At 49.7% G+C, this 18,040-nt stretch overlaps 1 protein-coding gene across 4 annotated transcripts in view; it reads right to left on the minus strand.

Annotated features, from left to right (window-relative positions):
• The window catches only part of UBE2G2 (ubiquitin conjugating enzyme E2 G2), a 47,990-nt gene that overhangs the window by 9,617 nt on the left and 20,333 nt on the right, over window positions 1-18,040 (minus strand). Inside the window, exons 1-3 of one of the 4 annotated variants that reach the window (XM_069566586.1) lie at window positions 16,361-16,498; window positions 7,504-7,539; window positions 7,364-7,409 (exon numbers count right to left, since the gene is read on the minus strand). The exons of 1 other annotated variant lie outside the window; for it this stretch is intronic. In XM_069566586.1, coding sequence (XP_069422687.1) covers window positions 7,364-7,409; window positions 7,504-7,539; window positions 16,361-16,403 — 125 coding nt within the window. In that variant the 5' untranslated portion in view covers window positions 16,404-16,498. Of the gene's footprint in view, window positions 1-7,363; window positions 7,410-7,503; window positions 7,540-11,461; window positions 11,642-16,360; window positions 16,499-18,040 lie in introns of those variants that run through there. 2 more of the 4 variants (XM_069566596.1, XM_069566593.1) reach the window with 2 other exon arrangements.

An 18,040-nucleotide genomic window follows, 5' to 3' on the forward strand; every position in this document is an offset into this window, starting at 1 on the left:
TCTCTCGGCTACCAGGGAGCGAGAGGCTGGGGCCAGCACCGTGAGCGCAGCACCTACGTCCCCGCCCGACCAGGCCCAGCAAGGCTTGGTCCTCTTGTAGGACGGTGGTTGCGGTCACTTGTAGAGCCAGTAAACACTGGAGACACGCGGGGTTAATCTTCCAACATCACCCTCAAGGGAAGAACTGTGCTTTGCTTCTCATCTCTAAAACTGTAACATGAGATAACACAAGAAGCCCACGGCTGCATTCCGAAGGCGATGGGGAGGCCAGGGCACTCCACTGTGGAACCTGGGTGTGTCTGGGCTCGGTGAGCCATCTGCCCGCCAGGCATGTTCCAGGACCGCAGCCTGCCCGTCACTCCAGCTGCAACAGGTGTGGAAGAAGCTGTTTTTATGCTGTTCTCTTTTTCAAGTTTGTCACAGCACACAGACAAGATGTCTCAAATGTACATACAAGGCTTGAAGTAATGGAGAGACTGTAAACCCGTTCACTAGCACGCCCTTGAACTGGATCACCTAGGGACAATTACTCTCCAAAGTCAGGACCATAAAAAGCATAAAAAAGCATATCAAAGCATAAAAAAGAAGGGTACACGGCTTCACTGACACTCTCAGTCAGGGGAGCACACCGCCCCTGCCCACACAAGAACCTCAGGGAGTACCCAGCTGGCGGGCAGGCGGGCAGCTCCAAGGGGTGCCAGAGCAGGGGCACCACCTCCTTCCAGTACCCCTGGCTCTGCTCTCAGTCAAAGCTTCAAGCCAAAGCCCCTGCCTCCCCTGCCCACATGGGCTGCATACACAGCCCCCAGGAACCAGGACTCCAGCTCTGGGGTGCCCTGCTGTGCTTCAAGGGCCCCAAGTCACTGAAGGCATGCTTGCTGCATGAGGGCCACCTGGCCAGCAACGGGGCTGCAGAAGCTGCCAGGAGGGTCCTGCTGACAGGACTTACATCTGTGGGACAGACAGGACAGGCCACAGGGAGCTGTCATCCCGGGGGCCAGTGGGAGCCTGGTGGTCTTAGCTGGACTGAGTGTCTACAACCCCCTGGGACCAGCCCTCCTCAGCACTGTCTCTGGGATGGGCCCAGACAGCTGTGTGCCTCTGTTGTGTTCTCAGCACCCCAGGTCCTGACATAGAGAACCAGTGCTGGTCACTCTGAGGAAGAAAGGCACCAGGCTTCCATTTCAGGAGAGCACGGCAGTAGCACATACAGCTCCCTTTCATATAATTATTTTCATGATTAAATCTCTCTAAAGGTAAGCATACACTTATCCCCTAACTTTTCCTGTAACAGAAATTTCTGAAAACTTTACATCAAATATATTTGAACTATAGTTAAAGCTCATAAAATAAGTCCATCAGTTACAAGAACATCATAGCGAATGCTGACACGGACAATAGCATCGACAACATAAACTCTGACTCTAGAGAAAACAGGCCTGTTAGAAAACACGCCAACACAGCAGCACATCGAATAAATGCAGGTGCTCCGCGTCCTGGCCCAGCTCTGAGGCAGCCACTGCGGAGTCCTTACCCTCCAGGATTCTCTCCACACGCGTCCACTCACACCTTCACCCACAAAGCAGGGTCACTTTTCGTTAACAAGTACCATGGCACCACCGAGAGGAGTTTTTTAAGACCTGAATAAGTGGAGAGACACTCCACGTGCATAGACTGGAGCACTCAAGATGGTTAAACAGTCAATATGCCTTCAACGGATCTAAAGACTGAGCACAATCCTGATCAAATCCCAATGGCTTCTTCACAGAAGCTGAAAAGCTGATCCCCAGATTCCAGTGGAAACACAAGAGGCCCAGAACAGGTAAAACATCTTGAAAAAGGAGAACAGAACACTCCCCAAAGTTCCAAACATACTATCAAACTGCAGTGACGGAGAACGTGTGGTGCTCACGGGGGGTTAGACACAGGTCAGGGGACAGAATTCAGAACCTTCGCACCAAGGATCAACTCATTCTGACAAAGGTCCAAAGTGATTCAATACAGGAAAGATTTTCTTTTCAACAAATGGTGCAAGACAAAGCGACAGCCACATGCAAAAGAATGAAGGTGCCCCTACCCAATGCTATACCGCCAAATTATCTAAAACAGGCCCCAAATCTAAATTTAATAACTTTAAATATAAAACTTCTAAAGGAAAACATAAGAGAAAATCTTTGTTACCTTGGATATATGACACTAAAAGCATAACCTATACACGGAAAAACTGCTAAACTGCACTTTCAGTTCAGTTCAGTAGCTCAGTCATGTGCGACCCCATGAAACTGCACTTTATCAGCAGTAAAAACCTTTGCGTTTCAAAACTCTCTTAAGAAACTGAAAAGAAGGGACTTCCCTGGTGGTCCAGTGGTTAAGACTCCCAATACAGGCGGCACAGGTTTGACCCCTGGTTGGGGAACTAAGATCCCAAATCCCATATGCCACACAGCATGGCCTAAAAAATTAAAAAATGAAAAGAAAATATGCAGACTGGGAAAAAATACCTGAAAATTATACATCTGATAAAGGACTTGCATCCAATATATATAAAGAACTCTTAGGACTAAATGAAAGATAACCCAATTAAAACTGGGCAAAAGTTTCTAAGTTCACCAAGAAAGACATCTGAATGGCTCTTCAGTCCATGTAAAGATGCTCAACAGCCTCGGTCACCAGGGCAATGCAGACCAAACCCACACTGAGACCCACATCACACCCACCAGGACAGCTGGGATCAGACGACACGGAGAGGGTGAGGAAGTGAAGAAGTGCACACTCACCGCTCAGGTGGGAACGTGAAACGTTCAGCCCAGGAGACGGGACACCTGTCTGCACACTCAGACCCAAAGTTCACAGCTGCACCGTCACAAGAGCCCAAGAGGGGAGCAGCCAGACAGCTGCCAGCGCGTGAGCAGATCCCTGCACAGTGGGTAAAGCTCACAGGCCGGAGCCGCTGCCCCAGGCTGCACGGAGGAACCTCGAAGGCACCACGCCCAGAGAAGGAGCCAGAGGCCCTATCCTGTGACTCCACTTGTGGAAAAGTCCAGAAAAGGCCAGTCAACTATCAGAGAACAGATCGATGGTGCCGGCGGCTGAGGGCAGGAATGGGGACTGCGTGCACATGGGCATGAGCACTTTTCTGGAAATGCTCTAAAAATGACTGCAAAACTCTCCTTATTTAATGTACTAAAAAATCACTGACTTGGCACACTCAATCCAGGTAAAACTCTGCGTGTAGATCCTTTCTCAATAAAGCTGCTCAATGTACTTGGCCACACCAGGGTCTCTCAACCTCAACACCACTGCCACCTCAAGCATCCGGGGCACTGTGGGGCACTCAGCACTCTCCCACCCAGGACAGGGCAAGAGCTTCCCCTGCCACCCGGGGGTGTCAGCCATGGTGTCTCCAGACGTGGCCCAACATCCCACAGGAGAGGCCCTACTCAGGGACAACACTGGTCTAGACCTGCCTTCCAACATCTGCCCGATCCGGGGCCGTGCCGTCGGCATCCTGCTGACTGGACGTCCGTAACTTGGGCTGGACAATGACATTTCCACTTTTTTTTTATGACTGCAGTGAATGCTGCAATGAACGTCCTCACACACAGGTCTTCATAACACCTTTTTTTTTCAGGTTTTGTTTTCGGCTACGCTGGGTCTTCGACACTGTGTGGGCTTTCTCTAGCTGCAGAGAGAGGGGCTCCTCTCTCGATGCAGTGCACAAGCTTCTCATCGTGTTGGCTTCTCTTGTTGAGGAGCGTGGGTGCTAGGCCCGGGGGCTTCAGTAGTTGTGGCTTGAGGGCCCTACAGCACGCGGGCTCCGATGGGTGTGGTGCAAGGGCTTAGCTGTCCTGCAGCCTATGGGATCCTTCTGGATCAGGGATGGAACCCATGCCCCCTGCACTGGCAGGCAGGTTCTCACCCACTGGACCACCAGTAAGTCCTTTCTGACGCTTCTGATGAAGGACCCCAGGCGGCGAACTGCTGGGCCCGAGGGCATGCAGTACAAGTCACTCCATGTGCTGTAGCAGCTCAGGGCCGTCTCAGCAGCCACAGCACTAACGGAAGCCAGCTTCCGGACTCGTCATGAAAGCCTGGTATAGAGGGCGGCACCATGCCAGTGGCCTTGGCACTCAGCATGGGCCAAGCACAGCCTAGGAAGGGCCTAGGAGGGGCCTCGATCGGGGAAGCCCAGCCACAGCGGGTGTGAACCAGCTGGGACCCGAGTGTGCCGGCAGACACAGGGATGAGTCAGACAAGGGCCCAGCTATTCAGGAAGGGAGGTGGGCCTGCTTGTTTCACCACAGCCTCAGGGCCCTGACCTGGAGATGGGACAGCAGCTCGATCGCGGCAGCTGCTTTTAAAAGCCTGAGATAGGACAGAAATCAGGCAGCGAGATACCAAGGACTCCACGTCTTGTCCTGACACAGAAGATAAACTACCACCCTGCATGGCAGGGCTCCTCCTGTCCTGCAAAAGCACATGTCCACTCCCCAACCACAGACACAGGGTGGCCAAGGGCCACTGAGGTTGCACAGGCCAGAGACCCTGGAGCTGGACAAGGTGGACGTGAAGCCATTTGTCAACAAAGGTTTTGATCCAGAGAGGCGCAGAGCGACTGTCCAAGACCATGAAGCCACTCAGACACACACAGCCCAGGGACCCACAGGCCTCAGCAAGACTGACCAGAAGCCCCAGTCCTTTCCCCCTGGGCCACAGGCTCAAATTCTACCTTAAGCTGAGCCGAGAGTCACTGGAGTTCCTGTCTCCAGGCTGTGGCAACTTTATTACTGTTTCTTAATTTGCTGGGTTTCCCATCCTAGGCCCTTAACCTTGTTTTTTCAGGGCAGAGCTGTGGGGTTACCCGGGACACGTCTGTATCCTCAGACGAGGCCCCCGTATGACTGGCTCCCGGTATTTGCTGCTGGGACATCTGAACAGACGTTTTCCTCGCCGTACTGCTGAGGCCTTGTAGGTAAGCACTACAGCAAAGCCCAGCAGTACCGGGCTCCCAGAAACAGGCACGGCGCTTTTTAGAAGCACAAGGGGATGAAGGGAACTCTGGAAACAATCAAAGAATAAAAAGAGGAAAGAGAAAACCTATCACACCAAGGAGCAAACTCAGCCGTCTGCCAGAACAGCGGAGTGAGACAAATCAATGGCAGGACAGTTAATTCCTTAATAGATGTTTTCAGCACATTTGTAAACGGCCTCTTGTTTGTGGAAGGATCTGGAACGGGACCAAAACCCACAATCTCAGCAGATCCCGGGGCCGGGGAATTCCACACTAACGCAAAAGCCTATTCAAACACAAAAGTGCTCTACCTAAAAGTAGTTCTAATCACTTTTTAAGATAAGTTTTCAAAATATTGGTTTAATTTTACACTATTTACCTATAATTAGTAATATTTACTCTAACAGATTCATAACAGTAAATCCTTTAAAAAAACACACACACTGGAAGGCTCGAGTGTCCCAGAAGGGCTTCTATGTCCTGTTAAGTGCGCCTCAGCCACAGCTTGGGAAGGCTGAAGGGCCATCAGGGGCTCGCTGACCCCTGTGCACCCACAGACGGGCTGCCCTGGGTGGGACAGAAAGAACGCGGGATTACAGACCAAGTTTGTGGGATTCAATCTCCTGTTTCCCCAAAGATAAAAAGCTACCACTGACCCGAGGGCCTCAAACGCAGACATGCTGACCAGGAGACGCACCCTCCAGTTTGGACCTGCCTTAGGGGGTGAAAGACAGTACCTGTTAGATACAAACAGACGGTGAGGTCATCCTCCTGCCAAAAGCACTTCCCCACAGGAAAGAAATGGGCATCACAGGCCCAAGCCACTGGCTGTAACAAACGATGAGGCAATGCTAGCTGTGACTTATTTTCTTTGGATAGTGTTTATTGATGATTTTTAAAACAATTTGCTCATCAACAAACCTCACTTTCACACCAATTTTCATGTATTAATCTAAGCTCTACAGACAACACTCAGCAGCAGTTGGTCTCTCAGACTAAACCTGATATGAGCACTGAGCAAACGCAGAGCGTCTCCTGACCCTAAGTACACTGCAGACCCAGGCGCACACCTGCCCGGGCAAACCTAACACACCTCCCAGGCTGGCCCTGCCAGAGCGTGCCTCGACCCAGCAAACTCACCTGAAGAAGACCTGCTGGCTAACTGAAAGGTCTCATTGCACTAACAAGAACACCGAAACCGATTTTAATTTCAACTTCCTAAATTCTACCTACCCACATTTTGTTTAAAATACCACCTAAGAATGGTCAAGAACCACACACCTAAGGTCGATAGAAAACAAGGGCCTGGGTCACAGGCCAAAGAACACTCTGGAGTCAGAAGACCACTGCTCTTTCCAAGAAGCAACACTTAACAGTGACATATGACATCCAGGCAGGACCTTTCTAGAATGAAGTCAGGAACCACACTGCTCACCTTAGAACTAAGCCATGTCTCTAAGTCAAGAACAAGGGAAGGCCAGACAAGGTACACAGCAAAGGAGCAGCAGCAGGGGACCGGAAGGACTGGGAAGGCGGGGAGAAGGGGACCAGGAGAAGGGGAGGGGGAGAAGGGGCCCCGGAGAAGGGGACCGGGAGAAGGGGAGGGGGAGGTGAATCCAGGCTGCACCCACAGACCTGGGGCCGCGCCCGCACCCTGGGGAGCCTTCCCCACCGCCAGGGCCCCAGGCTCACAGGGACTCCTCAAAGCCTGAGCCCATTCTGTTTGAGGCTAACCCAGAGTCCAAACTTCATTATTCTGAAACTCTACAAATACAAATATTTAACTAAGCCTTTCACTGGCTTTAAGAAAACACTCATTCCCTTTGGATGAATGTTCCTGCTGTTTGTGTTTTTCCTTTTCAAACTTTTTATTTTATATTTGGGTATAACTGATTAACAATATGACAGTTTCAAGTGGACAACAAGGGGACTCAGTCATACATATACATGCATCCTTGTCTCCCAAACTGCCGTCCCGTCCAGGTTGCCACATATCATTGAGCAGAGTTCCAGTGCTACAGAGCAGATCCCTGTTGGTTATCCATTTTAAATATAGCACTGTGTACACATCCATCCCAAACTCTCTAACTATCCCTTCCCCTATCCATCCCCCCAGGCAATCATAAATTTATTCTCTGAGTCTGTGCAACAGTTTCTGTTCTGTAAATTAGTTCAAATGTTCATGCCATTTTCTGCTTTCAGATCAGCAGACAGAGAAAAACTCAACAAAAGCGGTGCACTTGGCCTTTCTCTCTCCATTGACACCTCCGAGCAGTCACACTGCTGAACGTGATGCACAGTTCTAATTTCCAGTAAAGGCTTAAAACCAAACAACACATACGATGAACTCACATGATCAACGCCTCCCATTCAAAAAAATTCTCTTCATTCATGGGGCCTGCAGGGAAAGAAGAAATTCCAGAACTTTAATTTTGTAGGAAACTTTGGCAGTTAGGAGTAAATGATAAAGACTGAACTTCACAGAACCTTACCTGCCACAATTCCTTCTGGAGGATTCAGCGTTAATTCTGTAAGATAAAAGGTAAGGCCATTATGAAAAAGAATGCATATTACCTTGCATTTTAACAAAAAACTGTAAAACATATATAAAGCTATTCATACATGACATAGCATACATAGTAGTGAATGGAAATTTTGCTTGTCCCAAGTGAATGCCAGCTGCACTGACACTTCAGATCAAGACTGTGAGTAGTTCTTTCTGCCAGCAAAAAGGAAACTTTCAGAACCGCCAACACTTTCACTTTACAATGAAGAAACAAACAAACAAACAAACTGGCTTAACTTTCCAAAATACTTCTGACTTAAGCTCACAAATCAAACATGATATATTATATCCCAACTGAATGGGAATTCCTGTCATGTTAACAGTGGTCGTCAAAATGATAATGCTGCACTACGGACCTGCAGTCTCCTGAGTCCTCTCTGGGAGAGGACCCCACAGGGCCCCACCACGTCCAGCACCTGCCGGTGTGGTGACCCAACCACTCTGCTCCTACAGAGGAGCCAGTGACCATGAAGCCCCAAGAAACCCTGGCACCTTGCTGAACTCTGTGGGCCACTGAAGCCGGGCAGAGTCAGGTGTGCAACTGCACAGCAGACTTGAACCACAGGGAGGAAGCGTGCTGCTGAGCTGGAAAATCCCGCCAGAGAAACAGGTTTCAGAAGGATGAAAATAGTCTAGTTCTGAAACATCAAGTTAAAGAGGCTTGCAAGTCATCCAAGTACAGACTGTCAAGGGGGAAACTGGGCCTGTGACTAGAGCCCTGAAGAGTAGTCCAGGCTGGACACATAAATCGGGGGTCCTGAACACAGGATGGCGCCTAAAAACAGGAATGGAGTAAAATTAAATAAAATGTAAAACATATGTGCCCACAGACTTGTACGGAAATGTTCCTGGCATAGGAACATCATAACAGCCTCACGTAGGAAACAACCCAAATGTCTATCTATGGTAAATGAACAAGGTACGATCCATCTACACCAGGGGCACTGCTCAGCCACAGACATGTACTCTTGCCTGGGAAATCCCATGGACAGAGGAGCCTGGTGGGCTACAGTCCATGGGGTTGCAAAAGAAGTTAGACACGACTTAGCAACTGAACAACAATAAACATGACCCAGAAAGTCATCTCCAGAGTGTAAATTCAGGTATGTGTGCACACGGGCACCAAGAGACACGCTGAAGAATTTTTTTTTTTTTAACTGTTGATGTCATGACTTCGAAGACTAGCATCAGAATCTAGGTAGCAACAAAGATGCTTCTGTGCAGAGCAACTTGTAACAAATTATAACAACCACCACTATGAATCCACTTCTAGAAAAATATGAGGAAGTAGCAGGTGAGAAGTCACTGGATGTGACTAAGCAGTTTTAGACAGTAACACATAGCATGCTCCCAAAAGGGACAGAGAATGGACCCTGATCAAGCACAGTAACTAGGAGTAAGAAGACTCTCCAGAATCATTCCTTCCAATGAATATCCAGGGTTGATTTCCTTTAGGATTGACTGGTTTGATCTCTGTGCTATCCAAGGGACTCCCAAGAGTCTTCTCTAGCATGACAATTTGAAAGCATCAATTCTTGGGTGCTCAGCCTTCTTTATGGTCCAACTCTCACTTTCGTATGTGACTACTGGGAAAACCATAGCTTCGACTAGATGGACCTTTGCCAGCAGAGTGATGTCTCTGCTTTTTAATATGCTAAGTTTCTCAAAGCTTTCCTTCCAAGGAGCAAGTGTCTTTGACTTTCATGGCTGCAGTCACTGTCCACAGTGATTTTGGAGCTCAAGAAAATAAAATCTGTCACTGCTTCAACTGATTAGGGTAGATGAACTACAAAGAGCTAAAGAGGGGTGGGGGATATACTGTCGGTAGGAAAGGGAGTGAGGGAGGTGCCTGGGCCTGGGGAGGAACTTGCACCCAAAAGAGCTGGCCTTTTTCCTCCTGCATGGAGTTCCCCTGGGAACTACCCCCCCCAACCCCCTCAATGACACCCTCCCTTCAGGGAGGGGCAAGGTCTAAACTCTGCAGCTGGAGAACTGCTACCTCCAGCAGCCTGCCCACCCTCATCCTTGGTCAACAGCGGCATCTACTGGTCAGCAAAGAATTACAGCAACCCTAAGAACCCACCTGCCGATGCAGGAGATGCAGGTTCAATCCCTGGGTTGGGAAGATCCCCTGAGGAGGAAATGGCTACCCACTCCAGTATTCTCTTGCCTGGGAAATCCCATGGACAGAGGAGCCCGGCAGGCTACAGGCCGTGGGACTGCAAAGAGTTGGACACGACTGGGCGACTAAACAACAAACAACGCTCTGTTTACTTGTTCTGTTGTTTTGTTTTTAAAACACACACACACAACCATATTGTTTCATGTTTAATGATAAAAACAACTTCAAAAAGAGAAACAAAATCAGAGAAATTTACAATGCCCATTCTTTGCCACTGATTCCTTGAGAATGGTAACTGGTTAATAAAGTCATTTTAAGTAGTGACTTAAGAAATAGATACCGCACAAAATAAAATATAAACTTTGACCAGCAGTTCTACTTCTTGGAATTTATCCCCTGGACACAAGGGTAAAAATAAGAAAAGACATGTGGGTAAAGTTAGTTATTTCAAGGCTTTTTGTAATAGCAAACAAACAAACAAGTTGGCAACAACCCAAATGTCTATCAACAGGGGACCAGTCATATTATGACACCCCTACTGATGGGACACCTCTGTGTCCTCATACAGGATAAACTCCAGGATGCAGTAAGTGGCACAAAATGGAGAAAAGTGCATAACTGGGATCTTTAAAAAAGAATTAAAATTAAATGAGGTCATGGGGTTGGGCCCTAATCCAATCTAACAGGTGTCCTTTTAAGGAGATTAGGGCACAGGCATGCAGAGGGATGGACACGTGAGGACAAGGGAGGAGATGGCTGTTTCCATGCCCAGGAGACAGGCTTCAGGGACCAGGGCTGCCGCAACTGGATGTCTGATGTAAGGAAGCGGTTTCCGTGTCTTAAGCACCTCATCCTGCGGCACTTTGTTACAAAGGCCCAGGCAAACTAATGCAGCACTCAAAAGCTCAGAGAGCCATTCGGAAATCATCTGCAAATAAACCTTGATCTTTGTCCCGTACCACACACAAACCCTTGACATGAATCACAGATTGAAATGTAAGAGGTAACAGTATAAAGAAATCACAGGAGAAACCCTTAGTGAGCTTATGCTAGGCAATGATTTTTTAAACATAACACAGGAAGCAAAAAATGTTTTAAAAGTCAATTAACTGGATGTCACTGAAAATTTTAAAACCTTTGCTCTTTTAAAGGCACTGTTATGAAAATTACAAGGCAAGCCGCAGGCGCCGTCATTCAAGGGACAGAGGGAAGCCAAGGGAAGGAGCTAGAATCCTGCCAAACAGGCAGTGCGCACAGCTCACACCGCACGGTGCGCTCCAGATGCCAGCCGGGCAGCAGCACCCGCTTCACCGCAGGCTTAAAGAGGCAAGCCAGTCCAAGCGAAAACACTTTCAAAATGTCCAACAAAAGACCTGCACCAGCATCATACAAAGAACTTTTAGGGTGTAATAAGGAAACAATAAACTCAATTAAAACCTGAGCAAAAGACTCAGGACATACTATCAATAAAGATACAGGGATGGTGTATAAAAACAGGAACTAAAACCAGAATGAGACACCACTACACGCCCAGCAGAATGACTAAAGCTTAAACCTCATCCCACCAAGGGTCAGCACGACGGCGGGCCTCCCGACACCCTGCTGGTGGGGAGGCAAACAGTACAACTGCTTGGGAAAACAGTTTGGCTGTTTCTTTAAAAATCAAACACACATCTCACATGTGACCCAGGAATTTACTCAAAAGAAACGAAAGCATATGTCCACAGAAAGACAGGGAGCCAAATATTCACAGCAGGTTTACCTGTAACAGCCAAGAAAACTAGAAACAACCCAAAGGTCCGCTGACAGGTGAATGCAGTGACAAGCCGTGGCGGGTCTGCCCACACAGAGGAACGTCCCTCTGCAAGGACAGGGAGCGACAACTGGCCAAAGCAGCAACCTTGAGGAAGTGCAACATGACTGCACAGTGAAAGACCTCTGACAAAGAAAGTCCAAACAACTAGAAGAGTGATCAACGTGGACCAAAGGTGGATTAGTCATTACCTGGGTGCTGGAGGTGCAGGAAAGATAGGGCCCAGAGGATTACAAAGAGGCAGCAGGAGGCTGGGGAGGTGGGATGGCTGCACATACACCAAAGTCATCAATGAACCCTTTATACAGCAACTTACTGCAGGTCAATTATACCTCAATAAAACTTTACAAAAGGGTGGCTAGGAAAATGGACACCACAAAGGTTGAAAGACAAAGCACAAACAGGGATAAAACTCTTGTAACACATAACCACTACTCAGCAGTGAAAATGGACACAGCTCTAATAAATGAATCTCAGAAACAGTGCTGAGCAAAAACTCAATTTGCAGAATACATACTGTGCAATCCCATCTCCACTAAGTATAAAACCAGGCAAAAGTCAGTAAAACGTGTAGGAGGATATCACAGGCTTCCCGGGTAGCACTAGTGTAAAGAGCCCGCCTGCCAAAGCAGAAGACAGAAGAGGCGCGGGTTCAGTCCCTGGGAGGGGAAGAGCCCCTGGAGGAGGAAATGGCAGCCCACTCCAGTACTCTTGCCTGGAGAATCCCACGGACAGAGAAGCCTGGTGGGCTACTCTCCACTGGGTCATGAAGAGTCAGACACGCCTGAAGCGACTTGGCATGCGTGCACACAGGAGGATATTAAGTGCCAGAACTACAAAGAAAAGAACAAGTCACACAGAATTCGGTGGTCGTCACTCCTAGTGGGGGTGGGAAGGAACACACACCAGACTGCTCAGTTCCTGCTAACGTTCTCCTCCTTAAGCTGGTGTCATTTTACCATATTATCTGAATGTACACCTCCTATATTGTTTAAAATATACACCTTTCACAATAAAAGCTTTAAAAAGCTAAAAAGAGTTAAAGACAGGAAAGGACGACAGTAACGGGAAGGCCAGGTGTCTGCTGTGTTCAGAGACGGCATTTCCAGGGAAGCGGGGCAGGGAAGGGCTGCCCACAGGGCTGAAGAGTCATACTGGGCAGACGGGTTGATGAGATCAGAGGCGGAAGAGCTAGGGCATGCAGAGGCTAAGAGGTCAGAGGCTAAGAGGGCTTCTGGGCAGAGTGACCCGATCTGACTTTCTCCTGTGCTGGGAACAGAGCCTGGGCCAGCGTGGAACCCCAGATGGAGGAGAAAGTCTGAAAGTGGGTCAACAGACTATACGTGGATACAGAATAACGAATCAGCAAAGACAATCGAAGGCTTGCAGCCCAAACAACTGGAAGAACAAGGCCGAAGGGTATCATAGATGGACTTAGGGCTCTCGTAGCAAGGCATCACAGTCGAGTGGGCTTAACACAAAAGAAATTTATTACGTCACAGTCTGAAGGCTAGAAATCCCAGCAAAGTGTTGGTGGGCCTCGTTCCTCTGAAGGCTCTAGGAAGGATCCTTCCTTGCCTCTCCCAGCTTCTACGGATTGCTTCCAGCTGAGGCAGGGAAGGCTGTGGGGCAACAGATGCAGGAGCACAGGGGCTCGGCTCTACACACCTAAGTTTGGGGTTCCTACTATACCTAACTGGCTTTAACAGTGCCCCCGAGAGTCTGAATGTAACCTTATTTGGAAACGGGAGCTGTGCAGATGTAATCGAGTTAAAACAAGGATACGCTGGATTAGGATGGGTCCTAACCAATGACTGGCATCTTTATTAGAGGGAAGCCAGCCATGGGAAGCAATCCGTAGAAGCTGGGAGAGGCAAGGAAGGATCCTTCCTAGAGCCTTCAGAGGAACGAGGCCCGCCAACACTTTGCTGGGATTTCTAGCATCCAGACTGAGACATAATAAATTTCTTTTGTGTTAAGCCCACTCGATTATGAAGAGTTGCTACGGGAGCTCTAAGTCCATCTATGATACCCCCAGAAAATCCCAAATGCATAAAGATAAAACATCAAGAAAAGAGGTCAGTTTAAGACACTTTGGTTCTTTCCCTGCCTCTCCTTTTTTCTGGCTGTAAGAACCTGGACAAATCATTTTGTCTGTTACTCAATTCCCTACAAAATCTGTAAAATCAGGAGCCTGAACAGACTCACACCCAAGATCCTACCACCTCAGAGTTTCTGCAGTTCTATGACTATTCAAGTACGAGACAGTGGGCCTACTGCTGCTGCTAAGTCGCTTCAGTCGTGTCCGACTCTGTGCGACCCCGTAGACAGCAGCCCATCAGGCTCCCCCATCCCAGGGATTCTCCAGGCAAGAATACTGGAGTGGGTTGCCATTTTCTTCTCCAATGCATGAAAGTGAAAAGTGCCGGGAGCCAGCACAAGGAAAGGGGTCCGACAGAAAAGTAAAAGTGAAGTCACTCAGTCGAGTCCAACTCTTTGCGACCCCATGGACTGCAGCCTACCGGACTCCTCCATCCATGGGATTTTCCAAGCAAGAGTACTAGAGTGGGTTGCCACTGCCTTCTCCGAGTGGGCCTAAACCCCATCCAAATCTGTCTAATCCCTCACGCACAGAAGCTGCTTCTGGGGGGATATCTTCCCAAAGAATGCACCACCCTAAAATGCGGGAGGACAGTAAGCCGGGATGCTAAAGCACAAAAGACAAGAATCACTAAGTGGAATTTTGTCATGTTCCTGAGATACAGCATCAACAAGTAAGTAAGTGAAGCCGCTCAGTCGTGTCCAACTCTTTGCAACCCCGTGGACTGTAGCCTACCAGGCTTCTCCATCCATGGGATTCTCCAGGCAAGAATACTAGAGCGGGTTACCATTTCCTTCTCCAGGGGATCTTCCCAACCCAGGGATCAAACCCCGGTCTCCCACATTGGAGGCAGACACTTTAACCTCTGAGCCACCAGGATCAACAACACCCCCCCCCCCCATAATACACTGTAGTCACTTTTTACAGTTGATGTGACAATGACCACAAACTCAGTGTCTGAAAACAACACCCACCAATGACCTCACAATTTTTGTGTTAGAGGCTGGGCACGCACAGGCCAGTTGGTTCTCTGATATTCTCACAAGGCTGTCACCCAAGTTCACTAAGGGGCCTGGCAGGATCCCACTCCCGGCGGCTGCAGGACCGAAGCTCCAGGTCCTCACCGCTGCCAGCCAGGGATCGTCCTCAGGTTCCAGAGACCACCGTGTTCCTCTGGTCCTGGCCCAGCCCTGTCAGGGGGGTCCTTTTCCTGGGTCCCCGACCTCCCCTCCTGCCTCATCTGTTTGGGGGCCTCGTGTGACAACTGGGTTCCACCCTAATAGCCCAGGACACACTCCCCACCTGAACGTCAGCTCCTTAGTTACCAACATCTCCAAAGTCCCTCACAGCGGTGCCCAGGTCAGTGTCTGATGGGTAACCAGGGACTGGAGTCTTTGGGAGACACCTGTAGAGCTCTGTGCTACACACACTCCAAAATGTTGTGCATTTACACATTAAAACACACAAGATACATTTCTGTGATACAGCTTTGAAAATCAACTGCTATTTACATTTTATTACTACAAACTGACAATACAGTTGAAACAGTTAATGAGACTTTTGTAAGTATGGTAAAGGGACAACATGAGAAAATACAAGCTCAATGATGCAAAGACTAGACTGAAGCAGCCACCCAAATTCCCTGTGCAGGGGTTTTATAGTGTCTTCTACAAAAATAACACCTGCTGGCAGTCTACAAACAGGGTCAAACACACAGACACAGCAACACACACTAGGATGGCAGGAGACGGCATGTGTCCCCAGACACCTGACTCCAGCCAGGTGTCCCATGAGGAGACAGAGGCAATGGCCCCCCACCCCAATCTGTTCAGGGGGAACCGTATCTCCCCACTCTGTCCCCAAAAGTCTTTCCTAAATATATATTCTTACCTTAGAGAACACTGGATGGTGCACTGTTTAAACATTTAATAAGCCTCCACTTGCAACACTGGTTCCCTCCAGGCAAACACCAATACTCTCTGTGCAGGGCCACCAAGACGGTTTAGGGCGTGCGCAGGTTTATCAGTTCGCTTTATGACATTCATTACTATAGTTTATCTTTCAAGTTTCTTCTGAAAGTGTCCCCAGTATAACGACAACTGTCACAGCGCACGCTCTAGACAGCCAGCTGTCAGGCACCTGCCTAGGCCCCATCCTCACAGATGGGGATGGGGGAAGGTGTAGGGCGAGGGCCAGGCCAAGGTCGGACTGCTGACCGGCAGGTCTGAACCGCAACGCAGGCTGCCACTGTGTCCCAGCAAACACAAGAGCATTCGTCCCCCACTTATCACCGAGACTCCAAGGGCGCCTCCGCGGTAGAAGGCAGAAGACGGTTCTCGTTTTCCCCTTTGCCTTCAGCAAACATCAGAAAATCCTGTGGGCACTAAGCTCTAAGGACGCTGTGTCAACACCACCCAGAAGAAAGGTAGGTGGCACCGCTCAAAATCCCTTCGTTAAAGCGGAGCCCCGGGTCTGACCTTTCACCTCCAGCCCATCACAATGCGCTCCCCACTACCCCCAGGACGCTTCCTGGACTTCCCAGGAGGCCGGCGAGGCGCCCCTCCCAGACCCGCGGGCGTCCGCGAGGCTGGGGCAGCGGGCCCTCCGTTACCGCAGGGCGGGCGCCGGCCTCTCCCAGCCGGACGTCGCGGGCGGCCCCGGGCGGTCGCACGAACCCGTCCCGACGGCGCACCGAGGGAGTCCACGCCCCGCACCGGACGGCAGGCAAGGTGCAGTCTCGAACTCACGTTTGTACTCGGCCATCAGCCTCTTGAGCGCCGTCCCCGCCATCGTCCAGGCAACAGCTGCGCCGTCAGTCTCGCCTCAGCTCCCTACCCTCCCGCCCGAGGCCGGGGCGACTTCCGGGTCGCCGTGAGGGCACAGGAGCGCTTCCGGGGCGCGGGGCGCATGCGCGGTGTCCGGGCCCAGAGCCACTTTGTGCGGTCAGCTCCGCCTCCGCGGATCCAGGTTCCAATAGGAAAGTTAGCAGAAGATTTCGGAGCCCCGGGCTCCAGCAGAATGTGTGTGAACCGCCTGTTCCGTCCTCGAGGCCTCCGGGGTTTCGGCGGCGGGGACGCGGACGGAGGGTGGAGATGCCGAGGAGGGCGGATGGAAGGGCGGGTGGGCACGGAGGGAGGATGGAAGGGCGGCTGGGTAGGGCGGCCTCTCGCGGGCCGTGTGAGCGAGTGTCGTTCAGATTGTTTATGGGGTGCACCTGGGACCCTGTTGGGGCTCCTGCGACGTCACCCGCGCAGTTCAGTGGCGGTGACTTTAAGGCGCAACTGCAATTAAGGCGAGAACATCCACGCGGAGAGCGGTTGGTGCTCGGTGACGACTCTCACACGGTTTTAGGTTTGAAAAAGTTAGATTGGCGATTGTGGCCGTTTTATGCTCTGTCAGTCTGGGTTCAACTTGGCCTGCAGAGGAGCTTTGGAGACCGAGGAGGGAGCAGAGCAGCAGCCAGACACCCCCCCACCCCAGGGTGGACGGGCTTCCCGCACAACCGCAGCCCACCGCCCCACGCCCCGCACGCCCCAGGCAGCGGCCCCCTCGGTCTTCCCCTAGTCCTCTGCCTCAAGAAGCCAGCATCCACTCCCGCTGCTCTGACTTCTCCACTGACTAATGTGTATCAGGTCACTAGGATGAGTCCTTTTTTCATTATTATTCATGGTGGTTCTACCGCTGATTGGCCCATTGATCTATCTATTCCTCTATTGTAATTCTTAGAACCCCATTCCTAAAAGTTTTTATCTTCACAACACTTATTCCAACATACTGTTGTGTAGAATTTTCTACATTATGCCCTGTGGAGTTTTCTAGTATAATATATATACAACTTATTATTTGTCTTCTTTACCCAGAAACATGTCCCATGAGGGCAGGGAGTTTTTGTCTCCTGTGTTCCTGGATGTGGTAAGCATCTATTGAGTTGAATAAAACCGTGCAAATAAACCTCACAATGATGCATGTATGGCAGTAGAGGCATCAACAAAAATTCAGCCTGACACTGTCTTCTCAAGTGACCATGGTGATTTATATGAAAACACTACTTTTAAACAGTTCCAAAAAGTAATGGGTTTGCAAATACTCCTGAGGTTTCCATCTCGCATTCAAGTAGTTTCCTTCTCTGTGATCCAGCTTACACGCCATCCCCCCATGCAGGTCAGGGATCAGAGGGCAACTAAACAATTCTACTTGGAACGGGCAGGTGATGAAAAGTACTATGATCAACATGTGGCTCAGACAACAGCACCCATTAGATGCTGGGTGTTTTCTGAACTGCACCCACGTCTGTCACTTGCTGTATTTGAGGTCATTCTGTTGTAGCAGTGTGTGTTCAGTTTGTTCAGCAGTGTGTACCAGGATTAGTATCAAGTGACAAAAACCCAAAATATGAGGTGCTTCCATCTAGTCAAGGCTATGGTTTT

This window comes from Ovis canadensis, chromosome 1 (assembly GCF_042477335.2).
Source record: "Ovis canadensis isolate MfBH-ARS-UI-01 breed Bighorn chromosome 1, ARS-UI_OviCan_v2, whole genome shotgun sequence".
Classification (NCBI taxonomy): domain Eukaryota; kingdom Metazoa; phylum Chordata; class Mammalia; order Artiodactyla; family Bovidae; genus Ovis; species Ovis canadensis.